Source organism: Diadema antillarum, unplaced genomic scaffold (assembly GCF_040938485.1).
Source record: "Diadema antillarum isolate AM-2024a unplaced genomic scaffold, OU_Dant_1.0 seq00000620_RagTag, whole genome shotgun sequence".
NCBI lineage: Eukaryota > Metazoa > Echinodermata > Echinoidea > Diadematoida > Diadematidae > Diadema > Diadema antillarum.
In genome coordinates, this window is record NW_027271543.1 from 927502 (window position 1) to 943374 (window position 15873).

At 38.9% G+C, this 15873-nt stretch overlaps 1 protein-coding gene across 1 annotated transcript in view; it reads left to right on the plus strand.

Moving 5' to 3' along the window:
• Positions 1-9044: 9044 nt before the first annotated feature.
• LOC139736079 (probable peptidyl-glycine alpha-amidating monooxygenase pamn-1) overlaps positions 9045-15873 on the plus strand; it is a 35872-nt gene continuing 29043 nt past the window's right edge. Inside the window, exon 1 of the mRNA XM_071646826.1 lies at positions 9045-9763. Within this exon, the coding sequence (XP_071502927.1) occupies positions 9440-9763 (324 nt within the window). The 5' untranslated portion in view covers positions 9045-9439. The remainder of the gene's footprint in view (positions 9764-15873) is intronic.

Below are 15873 nucleotides of genomic sequence, written 5' to 3' on the forward strand. Positions count from 1 at the left end.
GAGCGACTGGTGATGAGTTCTTGTGGTGAATTATTGAAATTCTAGTAAGTATAGCACATCACAACTGATCACCAGTCGCTCGTAAGTTACGAACGGCTTTATGAAACACCCCCAGATTTGTGATTGTGTTTGTATTATTTCTTAGAAATGCTGAGATTCATGTTTCACCGTTGGTACATGCAATCAAAATGAACACCATTGCATTGTGCCTTATATGTTTCAAGAATTGCGTGTGTGTGTGTGTGTGTGTGTGTGTGTGTTTATATTGCATGCTTATGAAGTTCCTAGAAGCCTATATAGATGGTTTATCATCGCAGCAGTATATTTCCAGTCGTTTGTTTGCCATGCAGCAAACAGAGGCTCCGCTTTGACGCTGACTGGGAGATTTTTGTTCATGTATTTATATATTTATTTATTCATTCATTTATTTATTCATGTGTCTATTCATTTATTCAATTTATTCATTTATTCATTTATTCATTTATTCATTTATCCATTTATTCATTCGTTTATTCATCTATTTATTTATTCCATTTTGTTTTCACAGTTTAGCCCTTTTAGTAAATACAAAATAAAACAAAACAAAACAAAAGAAAATCTGATTTACACAGGGGCAATGCATAAAAACGACACGAAATTAAGATTATCTTTCTTAATAGATTGTACGCGACACATCATTCACAGAAAGGCTCGGAAAACATCCAAGGCCGAATGATATCTCCAGAAATGTTATTCATATAAAGAGAAAAACACACAGGAATATCAATTGAAATCTTAATGGCCTGTCTATCTGACGCAGCCTTTTTGAACACACTGACTTTGCAGCAGTCCTTGGTGGAAGTTATGTTGCCCTACATGACGCATACATTTCAGCCGACCCATTACACAGTCACACACACGTCAGCATGAGATCTAATGAGAGAGAGAAAGAGAGAGAGAGAGAGAGACGGTTCGAATCATAAAGATGCCAAGTAAATAGCCTAAATTATTTGTGAAAATGTTGAGAGGTTTAGGTTTTTGTTCGGGTCGTGGGTTGGGGCAAGATGAAAGGCCGAGCTATGAACATTCAAAGCACTCAACATGGATCAGAGCGAACTCGTAACCTTGCTCAAACACTGAGAGTTTTATACATGCATGTCTCCACACATAGAATATTGCAATTTACTGTCATTCTAAGCATCATGTACTTGAGAAGGAACGCCTGACGACCATTTAGGCCTATGGAATCCTCCCTCTGTATAATGTCATTTTAAAGAGACGATCAGATTCTGAATGCCAGTTTTAATGCTTCAATATTATGTTTAAATGCACGAAATGAGTGTATGTATAGATCCATGTCTAACATATCTAAAGATGCGTGTTTGATTCCTGTTTTACATCAGCGATGTCACATGTCCTTTCCTGCGATGCGAAAATAATTATGATTATGTACTTTTTTTTCTATGTTGCTGTCTACATTAATGTAGGGTTATCCTGGATTTTTTTTCATTCAATTTTTAGGTTGATATTGTAATTACGGTGGTATGACGAAGTAACATGTCACCGAACAAGTCGGAGACACATGTCGAGCTGTGTGACCTTTATCCTGTTTCGATAGTCTAACTTTTTGTAACGGGTCATGGGTGACCAAAAGTCAATTAAACTTCTTGCTATTCGATGATGATGGGTTGTCGAAGTGGATGTTCAGGTTGCCTGTAATCATAAGAGGAGTGGGTTTGTACACTCTGCAGTCAAGCATCTCAACGAAGTCGTCCAGGAATTGGGAAAATGACGAGTGATTTCCAGGTGGCCGTGCTGGAGCTGTAAGATGTAAAAGCACAAGAGAGAACCTCGAAATTTACATAATCCTCAGGGGTAGTAATGTGGGTGATTAGGCTATCTCGGAAGAGGAGACCAAATCCGCCTCCTCGTTTCGACGATCTGGGAAGGTGCTTGAACGTGAAACCATTTGGCAGGAGGTCAGCGATAACATACACCGACAATGTCTAGGCGGCGACCCAGTGTGAAGTCCTGTAATTCAGTTGATTTGTTCCTCAGTGAACGGAAACTTAGCATGCAAAAGTTGAGACAATTCCCCTGGTATAAGAAGAGCATTGTGGTTGAAGGTCAGAAGTGAATGGTTTTTGCTAGAGGACTTAAATATGTGACGATGCCGTCTGGAGCTTGACGTGCCCCAGTGTGTAGGTCGCTCACGAAGCAGGACGAGCTATTTGATTTTGAGAAAAGCATCAGGAGGCAGGGACAACTTGTCATCAATCCTGCAATGGCGATGGTCTCGATAGTCAGCATCGTAGGTCATAATTATACCCCAGTCACATAGAGATGCCGGATCACCCCGGATCTGATCCGGGGTGATCCAGGGTGATCCGGGGAGAGATCCGTTTTGACGCCTTGGGCATCCTTGGACATCCGGGAGGCCAACACGGCAACTTTTGGAGATGGCTGCTGTCACAGAATTTGCCCGATTTCCATCCTTTTATATGGAAATAAACGGAACAAAGAAATTTTCATAACCTCTGAGAACTGTTGGCAGGCTGTAACTCATACAAGATGAAACGGAGGAACCAATGTGCATTCAGTTAACTCAAATATTTTAATTGTCTATAACTGTGAATCTTGGTTTTACAGCAAGTTATAAAAAGAGAAAAAAACGAACATAAATTATTCCTGCTCAGTGGCTTTCTGGCTCTTAGGACTTTATTATGTTTAACTTAAATTGGACTTATTTCACCTCGAATGGCTGTCACGGGTGTACGCTGCGTGACGATGGCTTATGACGACGATGTATGACGATGACAATGCAGGTCGATGACGATGTCGGTCGACGACGGGGCCCCGTTACGCTGGTGCTGGTATGGACTGTCGCGTGGTCTGTCGTAGCAACTCTTCGCGATTGCCGTTCGCGTGGTCGCTCTCCCGACGGACGTCTTAGCGGTGTCTCCTCAGCATCCAGGAATGAAGTCCGGTCGACAGTCTATGCTCCCTTACTGCCTCGGAGCTGGTCGACAGTCAACGACGCCTTTATGCACCTGCCTCTTGCAGTATCAGTGGGCCCTTGACCCTTCGGGAAACCCGGAAACCCTTCAAATATTAAAATATTCAGATCACTTACAGCCAGAGCACTTGAGCACATTCATATTATCCTAATCAACGTTCAAATTACCTCATTATAAATATACAAATGTATCTCAGCTCATGCAACCATAAATAACAACCATTCTATATTCTATATCACATATTAACTTGAGCGTTTAACAATAGCCATTGTATCTACATCACATATTAACTGAAACCTTTATCACAATTCACTCTCAATTCGGATATCCGTTACAAAAACAACTTATGCCAATCAAATACATAAACACTTCAGAATTAATGCACTTACCACTATCTGTGGGTATCTCTAGTTAATACTGACTGGGGTGGCGGCCCCTGTCACCGTTACCGAGTGGCCATTCTCATACAATGGTGTCCCGGAGACAGCACCACAGCGTGATGTCCCCTTCAAGGCCTGATGTCATACTGCCGCTCCTTGCCACACATAGCACTACCGTGGCTCTACCGAGAGCGGTCTGGAATGTCTTCTATTGACATGTTAAAGAATTTGCATCAATTTACATACTTAAGTGCTTGATATTTACAAATTCCATGCAAATTGACCTCAGTGGAGGAGAGCGTCTGTCACTCCACTCGTGACAGCTGCTGAGTCTCCATGAAGTGTATAACATGCAGTATACACAGGGTTCATTCGACAATAAAAAAAAAAACAATATCGGGATCCTCTGGAAAATTTCAGAATACCTTAATGAAAACCACAAACACTCTTCAAATCCTTTACAATGCACTTATATTACCACACACCATTTCTGTAATATTGTGTGAGGGAACTATGGTATCAGCAAAACTAACTCTATAATTGTCGTTACAAAATCGTGCCGTAAGACTTATTGCTGGTTCTCACGACTAAGCACACACTGAATGTTTGTTTTATGATTTAGAATCTCTTAGAATCTCCAATGCACAATCATGCATGTAATAGTCTGTTGTTGTTGTTTTTTTTTTTTGGGGGGGGGGGTCATACTGATTTTTTTCAATACAAGTGGAGAAATAAAGCAAGCGAACAAACAAAATACCACTTTAAAATGACGAGTATATTTGCGTGGATTTACTCAATAATAATGACAAAGGGGAAAGTCTTGAGGTTGATTCTACGCCAAGAAGGAATGCAGTTGATTTCCCATTTCTAAGCTGTTAGTTAATTTCTCAAACATTTTTCTCAGCGGCCCGTTGGGGGCGTTCGATGTCTGCGCTGTTGTGACTCTTTATTTATAGCCCATCGGTTTGTCCCGCGTCTCCCAAAATACCGTTTGGGAATTAGGCTGCCAGATGAGCTAACGAGAAATGCGGTAGCATCGTCTCTGTATGGAGAAAGAGGGGAAAAAGACGAAGACACGCACACAAAATAAAAGATCCTGCAGGCAAGATTGACGCAATTTATTGCTGTTTGCAAAAGGAAGGAGAAAATTGTAGATTGCGGGCTGCTCATCGATCAAATTTATTTGACGGGAATGGGTTCAGCATTCACTGCAGTTGGATTCTGAGTACACAAGTACAACTGAAACCCTGTGTTTTTGGTTGGATTTTTTTATTATTATTGTTGTTTTTTGCATGTGTCTGAGTTTACAGGTATTCGTTTTTATTTTTGTTTTCGTTTTTGTTTTGTTTTGTTTTGTTTTGTTTTGTTTTGTTTTGTTTTGTTTTGTTTTTTGGTTAACAAGTGGGGGAAGTGGTGATATGACATTTGCTCCTGCGACAATTATTGCTCCGGTCTTATTTTCTCCAAGGACTTAGGATTACAGTTTTGATAGGGATTTAGGTTTAGTTTGATGTAAGGCTTAGGTTTAGGGTTAAGGTTTTGTTTGTGGGTAGGTTCTATGTTTGACCTAGGGTGCAGATATTTTATGGGAGCATACAGTCGCACGAACAAATTTTTAATGTCATGGAACCGGGTAAAATATCAAAGCGCGCGCCATAGTATATCAAGTTTTACACATCATGCCGATATGCTTTGGAATGCGCTTGCATGTTTTCACACTCTTTAAAAACAAGTGAATATGTCCATTCCTGTTAGTATTGATAAGTGCCATTTGTCTCTGTGTCTTTTTGTCTGGACACACATGTTGTGGGAATCCATTGTATTTCGTTAGGTCCGAAGAAGTTGTTTAGATGCAGAAGAATTACAACCTTCATAACCGTCGCTCAGAAAAGAAAGTAAAAGCACCGCTGGCAGTCATTAGTTGATGAAGTATAGGAAGCAGAGAAGGGAAATGGAGATGTGAATGCCAAGGTAAAGAAGCAAATAGGATTGGCCAAGGTTTGCTTTTTTCCCACCTTAGAATTTTCTCGCCTAATGTAGCCTGATGCACGTGCAATGGAGCATTAGGTGCAAGTCCTGCGTCAACAGGAAAAAACAAAAACGACAACAGAGACGAAGATAAAGCTAGCTCTCTCTTTATATGATCACTGGTGTCAATATTATAGCCGCCCACCATATCTCCTCCTCCCCCCCCCACCCCCCCTTCTCCGTCACCTGTTTTGACTCCGTCGGTATCATTAGGGACTGGAAATCGATTAGCACCACAATATCGATAGTCCCATTACGGGGTTGCACGTAAGCAAAATGTCATTTAAACAGCAGACGCATCCAGTATGCAATGAGACGGGCGCCTCTTTTGCGAGATAATCTCGTCTGTTGATATCAAATACATCTCGATAATTCTGTAATGATCATATTTTTAAAGAGGGTTGAGTGTTTTTATTTTATTCCTTCTTCTTAGAGATATCCTATACTCTTTCCGTCTCAGAGTCAAATCGTCGTCCGCAAAATGATAATACTAATGATAATAATAATAATAATAATAATAATAATAATAATAATAATAATAATAATAATAATGATAATAATAATAATAATAATAATGATAATAATAATAATAATGTGATGAGAGTTGATTTGGAAAGCATCGTATTGACATATTGCTAGAATCCACAAGTGCACTACTTTTTTTCTCTCTATAGCTTCTTCAATGTCAAGTTCTGGTAAAACTGATTCTCAGTTCGTGCGTATGCCTAAAGTGCAGTTCAAATCAAGACGACAAAACGGCTTAAATTGTCAGTGCTTCTTCCTACAGTGAAGACTTAATTGCACAACTCTCCCAGGAAATTGTCAAAGGTACTTCGTTGCCTAGCGACCATATGTGACGGCATCGGATTTAGGTCCTGATTATAATCGCAGGAGCAGCGAGCGTCTAGTCAGAGTCGACGCCAGGGCTGTCTGCTGTTCTTTAGGATCTTTTTTTCTTCAGAGGAAGGAAGCAAAAAGAGAAAGGTGTTAATGGTAAATCAGAGAAGGCTTATGACACGTGGTCAAGTGCAGATGAGCTGGGCGTGGCAGCATCGCTACTTATAAAACCTGTCTCAGTAGCTAGCCATGATTGATAGCATCCCTCTACAAAACCATGACACTCTATGAGTGCTATGGTCAGTGGAGGCAATACCATGTCCATCATGCAGCAACTTCAGACGATATCTTGTGGACATCAAACATCACTTTAAGCATGATAGTTAACGCTGTATTTGGCTCTATTTAGATAAGCCCATATCTATCATTAATGGTAATGGTAATGGTTTATCTAAAAATTCATTTGCAGCCATGGAGATGGCTGAATTGCAGAATTTTGTACGGTATCATATTTCATTTTATTTTATTCATAGCAACGAGGGTATTGCACTCATAGAAAGCGAAAGCGTTAACAAAACCAGACATTTTCCCTTTGCGCATCCCCTTTCCACTTGATATTCACAGAGGCAAAGCAGAAAGCCTCAAGCCTTTCATGCAAGACCGGGATCTGGTCGAACGACAAAGTTAATGGTCCATTTTTTAAATTCTTTAAGTCAACAGTGTATCGTCATTACGACAGTATAAAGACTGATAATTCTTCTGTTTTGATGGTCAGACATGATTGTGAAATATGACTGTAAGATGTGTGAATACAGGAGGTCCTTATCCTTCTCAACAGATGCATTGATAGAAGCTGAAAGGAAGACGTTTAATATATTTATTCATGAAAGTAGGAGCAAAATTAGTCTCCAAACAAACCTAGATCCTATTGAAAATGTCATTGCTGCATTATAGCTGACATTTTTTGCTCAGTTCAGCAGTGTTTTGTATTGAAAGATTATTTGCTATCAGGTATCTTTATTTCTATCTAGATTATGCTTTTTATGCATGTCATAACTATGTGGCTTGAATGATAATTGATTTTAACTCCTTCGATAGGCGGAGTATTCTGGAGCGGGGGCTGGTAGTTAATACCCCCTGCCTTTCGTAAAATGTCAGAAAAGGTGACGGCTGGTGTTCATGGATGACGGCACAACGGAAGTCATGATGTTGGTTCTGAGTGGGTGGTTGAAACACATGGGGGGGGATGTAATATCATTAAAGACTTCACCACAAGCAACCCATACTACGCCACTTAAGTGAAATGTTTGCAGGCACAATGTCTTGTTGAGGTGATTACTCACAAAACAGTGGTTTTCTCTTAACCAACAAGATTGTTCGGACTTTTTGATGAGTAATAATAAAAATCGATTTGAAATGAAATGAGATGACAAATAATAAGGTCTGCAACTATCGTTACAGTCCCGCTATGGTTTTTGGAGATCAATGTTTGTTTGTTTATTTGTTTGTTCGTTCGTTCCGTAAAGTGATCACCCCATACTGTACACATGCAGGTTAAGTCAAATAACGGAACTGACAGTGCAACTCTGGTCAAAGTTTCTCCCCCGTCATTTGTTTTTGCTGTTAGTGTGCGAAGGGAACATTTACATTGTGTCTTCTCGTAATATCACTTTTCCATCAAAATACCTATTAAAAGAAGGCGTTTATAGCAACAGTACAGGTAATGTCCGCTTGCCTGCAGATTATTAATGTTATAGTCTACACAGAAGGGGGAGGCAAAAATCCGGTAAGAGTCCAGTCCTTATAGCATACCATGTCAGTTGAGAAGCTGACATTTAAACTGGATTATTTCTCATGATACATGGCAGATTTCGCGCAGACGATGGCATGTGTGTTCAGAAGATTATGCTTATCCCATTATATTCTCATTCGTGATAGTGGTGGATGAATTAGTGTTCTCAATATAGTTTATAGGAAAATAATAGATTCTTAGTGACAAGTATCATAATGTTCAAGTGATTAGATGTTATTATATGTGTGTGTCTATATTGTATGTATGATATATACCATATACACATCAAAACTATAGTCATATTGATATATATGTATAATTATATAGATATATGTATGCGTATACAACAACATATAAATATATACATATACATGACTATACATAGAATTTAACATATTACATATAGGCCTATACTCATGTAAATACAATTTACATAGAGCATGATTAAACACGTAGTACTCAGGCTTGTCAATAATTCCACTGCGAGGTAAGTCCTCCTCGCAACCATCTATGCAACATGCAATGCTGTAAACTCTGATCGTATGGGGAGAAATCAAATTCTCTGGTTTGATTTTATCATCTGAAAGTAGCTCCGAATGTGCTGGTTGTCATAGATTATGCGGAAGATGTGCAATCGTGTTTTTGTCTTCTGATGACGTCATCACGACGACCTGTACGAGTGGCAAGACATACTTGCTGATCGAGACCCAAGAGTTATTTCTGCACTTATCTCACATTATGATATCAAGTAAATCCTTTCTCTGTTTTTTGGTAGTATACAAACCTAAAATAAAGGTCAAGTCGTGTAAATTGGTCACAGTATTGTGTGCTAGTGGAAATGGATTAATAGGTTTTTGAGAGATATAACACCTGCAATATGCTAAACATGTAGAAAGGTCTGAATTCCACACACTAGAGCGAATGCGATGAGATGCAATTTGCTCTGCGCAGTTGTCCACAGCATAGTCGCAGGAGGAACGATCTTCATTAGATGCTGAGTTGTTCGCTAAAAATCTCCGCCACACGAAGCACGACAGCACAGAGGCATCATCCAATTACATTCCCTTCTCCTCCACAGGCAGTTCATTTTTCATCGAAACACGGAATATGTAAGCATAAACTGAAAGGGTAATTTCGTGTGTGTGTTCGTGTTAGATTTTACTGCAAACACAAGGAGAAGGGATTTTCCATCTGTTTTCTTTTCGCCGGGAAGACTGTCCATCTGCGATTCTGAAAGGAGTGGAAGCAGTCGTTTAGCAATCTATCGGTGGGGAGGCTAGTCCTTTGTTTGTCGCACAGTGGGGTTTCTTTTTTCACCTGATCCGAGCGCAGTGTGTTATGAGCGACTGACTGTGTGTTGAAGACCCGACTTCGCACACTGAGCAGTGACAGCGTTTACTCCGGCGATGGCTACCTGCGTGCCACAATGGCTGCTATCATGCCTTCTCGTTGCAGCGGCTCTACTCGCCATCGGGGCCCGGGAAGCGTGGGCGGAAGGCGTAAGGACTGCCGACGCTGTGGACGCCATTAAAGCTGGTCGACAACAATTCCTTCAAGGCCTGAGAGGAGCCCTGGCTGCAGTAGCGGCACAGAAGGAGAACTTGGCCGAAGAACTACTCGCTGACTTTGCTGAGGAAGAAGAGGAAACGCTTGACGAGGAACTTGCTTTACTAGACCCCCCTAACGTGAAGACATCCGATATAAGATTGCCTGATGCAGCTATCAAGACGGTAAGCGGTTTCCAAAAGATGACAGTTGGTTTGGGGTTTTTTTGTCAGATTTTAGATCCAAATATATTTGGATAATGTATCCAGTATTGACAAGATGAACATTCAAAACAGACAACAATAATATCCTCGGCATTAACGAGATAAACACTCAACACATGCTCAAAGCAGACAACAATTCGTTGCAGGTAAAGAAACTAAAGACAATCTCTGTTCAAAATCTTTAATACACTCTGCAGGCAAAGGCCTACTAATCATGAAGTAAAGCACAAACACCATTATCCGTCATGAAATCTTGACAGAAATATGTAATATCACGACGACTGTTTCATAATAATTCATTACTACCCGAAAGAGAGATGAATAAGCTATTGAGACATTGAGTCTTCGTTGTCGCAACTAAGATATCGGAAGGTAGTGGAAAACCCTGAAGAGTTGAGTAACACAAAAAGACTGAAAGAGATATAGAGAGGAAGAGAGAAAGAGAGAGAGAGAGAGAGTAAAAGAGAGAGGGAGAGAAAGAGATGAGAAAAGGTCAAGGTAATGCTTTAAAAGAGTAGGAGTGTAAACATATTTCCCATACATGGAAACCTGATCGATCTTCTATAAAGTTACCTACCATATTAAATGATAAAAATATTCTTCACTTTTATACGTTTGAATTAAAAATTCATAGATAAAGTTATGTGTTGATTTCCATGATTATAATGTAGCTCCAAATAACTTATCATCATTACTTTCCTTTCTCTTCTCTCCACTTCTTTCCGCTCATATATTTCTAATCTTTCCCCTCGTACTCATTATAATACTATTCTCCTTGGTTTGATGTTATCATACACACTCGAGGTTTATGTTTTCCTTTAATATTCCTTTAGTTATAAAAAAAGAGAAGTATACAAGATACAACATCGCCCCAAGGCCGTTTATCCCAGTCACGCAAACTGCTTATGGAATACAGTCTCCTCCCTAAACCATAAAATGCGATGTTCTTGTATGCACACGCAATGTATCTATTCCATTCATACTCTTGGGCCCCATTTCATGAAGAGGTTGACACGATAGCAACTCTTGATTTAATGACAATTGTCATGGTAATGACAAGAATGCAGCTTCCTGATTGGCTGTTGCTATGAGAAGTTGCCATCCTTCCAAGAATTGCTATCCTATAACATCTTTTATAAAATGGGGTCCTGATTTTCATTTCATGAGAATGTTACTGTTAGCTTGTTGTATGAGTCATTTCTACAAGAAAAGAAAATAAGCTGAAACTAAAAGAGGATTACAGATTGTTGCAGTAAATGGGGTGATTCTAACGGAGATGAACTTGATTTTAGCCTAATAGAAAAGGAAAGTATTAAAGGAAAAGGTGGCTAGTTTGTGGACACGCAATTGCATCTATTCCATTCATTACTCTTGGGCCCCATATCATAAGAGGTTGACACGATAGCAACTCTTGTTTTAATGACAATTGTCATGGTAATGACAAGAATGCAGCTTATTGATTGGCTGTTGCTATGAGAAGTTGCCATCCTTCCAAGAATTGCTATCCTATAACATCTTTTATGAAATGGGGTCCTGATTTTCATTTCATGAGAATGTTACTGTTAGTTTGTTGTATGAGTCATTTCTACAAGAAAAGAAATAAAACAAGCTGAAACTATAGGAGGATTACTGATTGTTGCAGTATATGGGGTGATTCTAACGGAAAATCAACAGGGATATCCCCTCAAATATAGCCCAAAATGAGGGATAAGAAAAACAAAACAAAACAGAAATCGCGGCATGGCTGGACTAAGAAGATAATGTCAGTTTATGATTAGTAAACAACCTTACAGTCCGAAATTAGCGGGGGCTTCGCTTTTTTTTTCTAAGATGACAGAATTTACAACAGACAGACTGAAGACATTTTTAAACTCGAATATCAGAGAATAGAATGCTAGAAGTGACTTTGAAATGTGACATAATTGATCATCTAAACTTCAGTAGGAAATAAAAATCATGTTTGACAAAAAGGACATGATCTGCTAGAAAGGTAAAAAAGAATGATGAGGGAAAGAAAATGTCTTCACTTCGGGAAAACTTATGTCAAAAAAAAATACAAAAAAGTATAAGCATTTCACGCATTATATGAGGATATATTGAACAATGTTCATTGTTCATGTATCTGGGCCAAGAGAAGGAAGTGAAGGAATGAAACAAGAAAAACTATATGAATTATGAGTAGGCCCTACCTTTGATTCTTCATTGACATCAAGCAGCATAAAAAGACATTGGGAAAACTGGCAAACAAATGTCATCGATATTTGTCGAGCACTAATTGCCTTGTAAAAAAAAGAAAAAGGTGTCTTCAAATTCTCTCTTTTATCTATTAATCGGATAAAAACTCTCTTCCTTGCCTTATTCCTAACATGATGCACTTGAAAGCACTGTAAGAGTAAAACACACATTAATTTTGTCGGTCAACATTGTATCTCACACAGAGTTTTAATGACGTCACAGATTCTTGAATATTAATATCTATGTGTGAGAAACACACGTTATACATTCTGCAACCGATTAATTGCAGCTCGGCGGACAAAACACACAACAAAGAGATATGATGAAAAATATAGCTCATATTGATATTAATAGGAAAAAGAAAGTAAAAATACTTCATGGAAAAAAACAAAAGAAATTGATATAATGATAACAATAGTAATAGTAATTAAAAGAGTAGTTACAATGACAGTTGTTATAGTGAGCATTTTCGATTTATACATTTACTGACATAAACATGAGACGATGATCAGCAGGCCACGTAAGGAAGGAGAAAAGAAAAGAAGAAAATATGACTTTTTGCTTAAATATGAAAATCAATAATGTCTCACATCTTGAAATGAAGAGTTTTGCACAAGAGAGTCGGCTCTTATAGAACAGTGTCTGTTTGGATTCAATGTTAATTTACAGTGCCTAGAGACGTCTGTGTGCTAAGGAATCAATTATTTTCTAGAAAATGAGCATGATCAAGTTCCTTTGGGTAACATTATCCCGATAATTAGCTCAAAACTTTTATCTTATCCTGATGATTTGCTGTACTCACGTTTTACAGCCTAGAATCTCTTACGAAAGGTATTTTGGTATCTGAAATATTGACAGACTGAAAACAAAATAAAAGAAGTAGGACGGATGTGGTTGTCACAAGATTTTAATCAAGTAGCGTAGGAAGCAAGGATACGTCTGCATGAAAAACAATGAGAGAAATTCGACGCAGCATAGCCTATAGTAGTCCCTCGGGACTCTCGGGATTGCTCGTTTCTAAACACTCGCTGGATTCATGCAGGATGCGCAGTGATTACCAATGGTTTCGGGAAATTTAAAAAGAAAGATAAGTTTTCTTTCTTTCTTTCTTTCTTTCTTTTTTTTTTTTGGGGGGGGGGGGGCTAAACACACATGAATTACTGTCCATTGGAAACTTTCAACTCCAAGAAAATGCCATGTTCTTGTTTTGTCCTGAGACGTGTCAACCATTCTATGGAGAAACTGCTCCTATGTTTTCCCAAGTTTAATGGTATATGCTTTAATTTGGACTGACAAAAGAATTTCAAGGTTAGAAGGGAAGAGATTAGCTTTTAAAGTATTATGTTTAAAGGTATGTTTGCTCTGAAATTGTTTATACTTTGTACTGACAAATGAATTTAAAGTTTATAGACATTAAGAGATTAGCATTGAACAAGGCCAAATCCGTACCTTGAATGCTCATAATGTAATATTTCATTTCCTGTATAGCGAGTAGAGAGTTGTTCTAAATATCAGTTTAAAGCCTGCTCGAAATCTCACTGTAATGCAAGCTTTATGATGATTTTGGTTGTGAATACTCACAATCTTTTATAAATGTTAGACATTCAATGTGACATTTGTAAAAGTCACATTAGGGCAAATGAACTTTGGACGAGTGAACTAGTGTAAAAAAAGAAAAAAGAAGAAAAAAGGTTTTACCACATAGTAGCAAACTACACATCTTACATCTATATGCACACACACGCACACACTTTGGCCCCAGTATAGTTGTTGCTTGCTTATGTACAGGTCTCTCATTGATTTTCTCGTACGTTTTTGGTTTTTTTTTTTCGTAATTGAAAGCATTGGAGATGGTCTCTAATGCGGCAAGACGTGATGTATTCATGATTACGAATTTGATTGCAGAACGAGAAAGAAAATGTCAAGAGACCACAAACAGAATTAGACGAACATTTTTAAGTCAAGGTCCATGTTGGCCTTGGTTACATATAGGTGCTCAGATGGAATTACTCCGCGTGTTATTGATAAGACATGACCTCCACCCACGCAATGTCAGCGAAAAGAGGGAAAGTAGTATCGGCTGTATAACCAGAGGCAGGAGATTATTACGTGCCGTTCATGCAATTAGCCGACGCACCCGCTGGCTTGGACAGATTTGACACTCTTCGTGGAGGTGACGCAAGGCTCATTAAGGGAAAAAATGCGACAGCTACCACACAGTGTTTTTGTAAATTAGGAGTGAATGTACGTCCAGTTAGGACAAGGGCTTCTGTTCTAATGAAAGCTGCTGCATAAGATCGCGCACCATCATAACCATGGAGGTGTAATGTTTTTAGGACGCCACTCGGTGTATTTCAAGAAGCGTTTTCACAGTTTTAAGTCACCTAGCTCCGAAGGACTATAGGCGACGAGGATAAAGCGGCTTGCCTAGGGGATTCGATCCAGGGAACTCGTGATTGCAAATCCTCATAATGGCTCCAACAGCTCCTCTTCACCCTACTAGTATAATGAGAATTGAAAAGAATCAAGAAATGTCGTCTGTGTGTGCGTATGGAGGGGAAGGGGGGGGGGGGGACAGCTGACCAGGTAAAAATGGGAAGGGTCCAAAGTTGTCTGGAAGCGGCATAGAGCAAAAATTCTGGAATTTCTATGGGTTTGTGGTTTGTTGATGTTTTTTTTTTTACAGATAACCTTTAACCTTTTTAGTTTCCAAAATGTGTACTTCTTGTTATTTATTGATTAAAACCAAAAGTAAGGGTATGTGTGTGTGTGTGTGTGTGTGTGTGTGTGTGCGCGCGTGTGTTTGGGTGTGTGTACGTGTGTGTGCTTGGGTGAGCCATCCCCGACCCATGCTCGTGATAGTACATTGTAGCATGGGAAGGGGAAAAACGATCAAAATGAAAAGAAACTACTTTTTTATCAGAATCAGTCCATGCGTCTTGTAGAGATTAATGAGATTAACTGTTCTAAAAAAAAAATAGGGGTGGCGCAGGACAAGACATATGTAGAGGCCTCCAGATCAAATAGACTTTGGGAGGATATTGCATATTCGACTGTAATGACTCTGTGTTGAAGGCAAATACTGCTTGATCGCCTGATTAATGAGGCACACGATGACAAATTTCAAAACTAATTTGCGTAGGCGGTTTCAATTCGTAGCTGATTAATAACGACGTATATCGCTTGTGATAACTGGAGGGTCCCTTAGATTGAATTGGGGTAAAAACTGGACTGATCTCTTAAAAAGAAAAACAAAGATTCCGTCTTATCTTGTATCTGTGGTAAATACTTCAGTGGATATACAGGCATTCCTCCATTCTGTGTGAAACGACTATGTTCGCACAGTTAAGATATCAGAATTATAAATCTTCTCTTAACAGAATCGATGTGTCCTCTTCCCAATACATGTCACTTTCCATATTTCACACAATATCAACCAGTTGAGTGGCTAAGGTTATCGTTGTGGTTTTTATATATATTTGAAGGATTGTAACAAAAAGCAAATTATGCTACTATATGGCATTGATGAATTAACGTTTGCCTTGAATATTCATTTACCAAGTTTAAAATATGGATCCTCATCCAGTTTCCTGCATGTGGAAGTTATCAATTCTTATGAACATGACATACTGCCATGGCAGGGCATGGGTGATCGTAACTCGATGGTTATTGTCTGGATTTGATATTGATGAGGAACCCATAATACTGTAGGCTCTAGTCGAAACTGTATGATACTCTTAGGGACTATATAGCTCAGTTTGATAAAGGTCACAACAAAACAAAGAATATACTGGCCCTTTTAAGAGAATAGTCATAACGTTGTCTTTATATCAGGG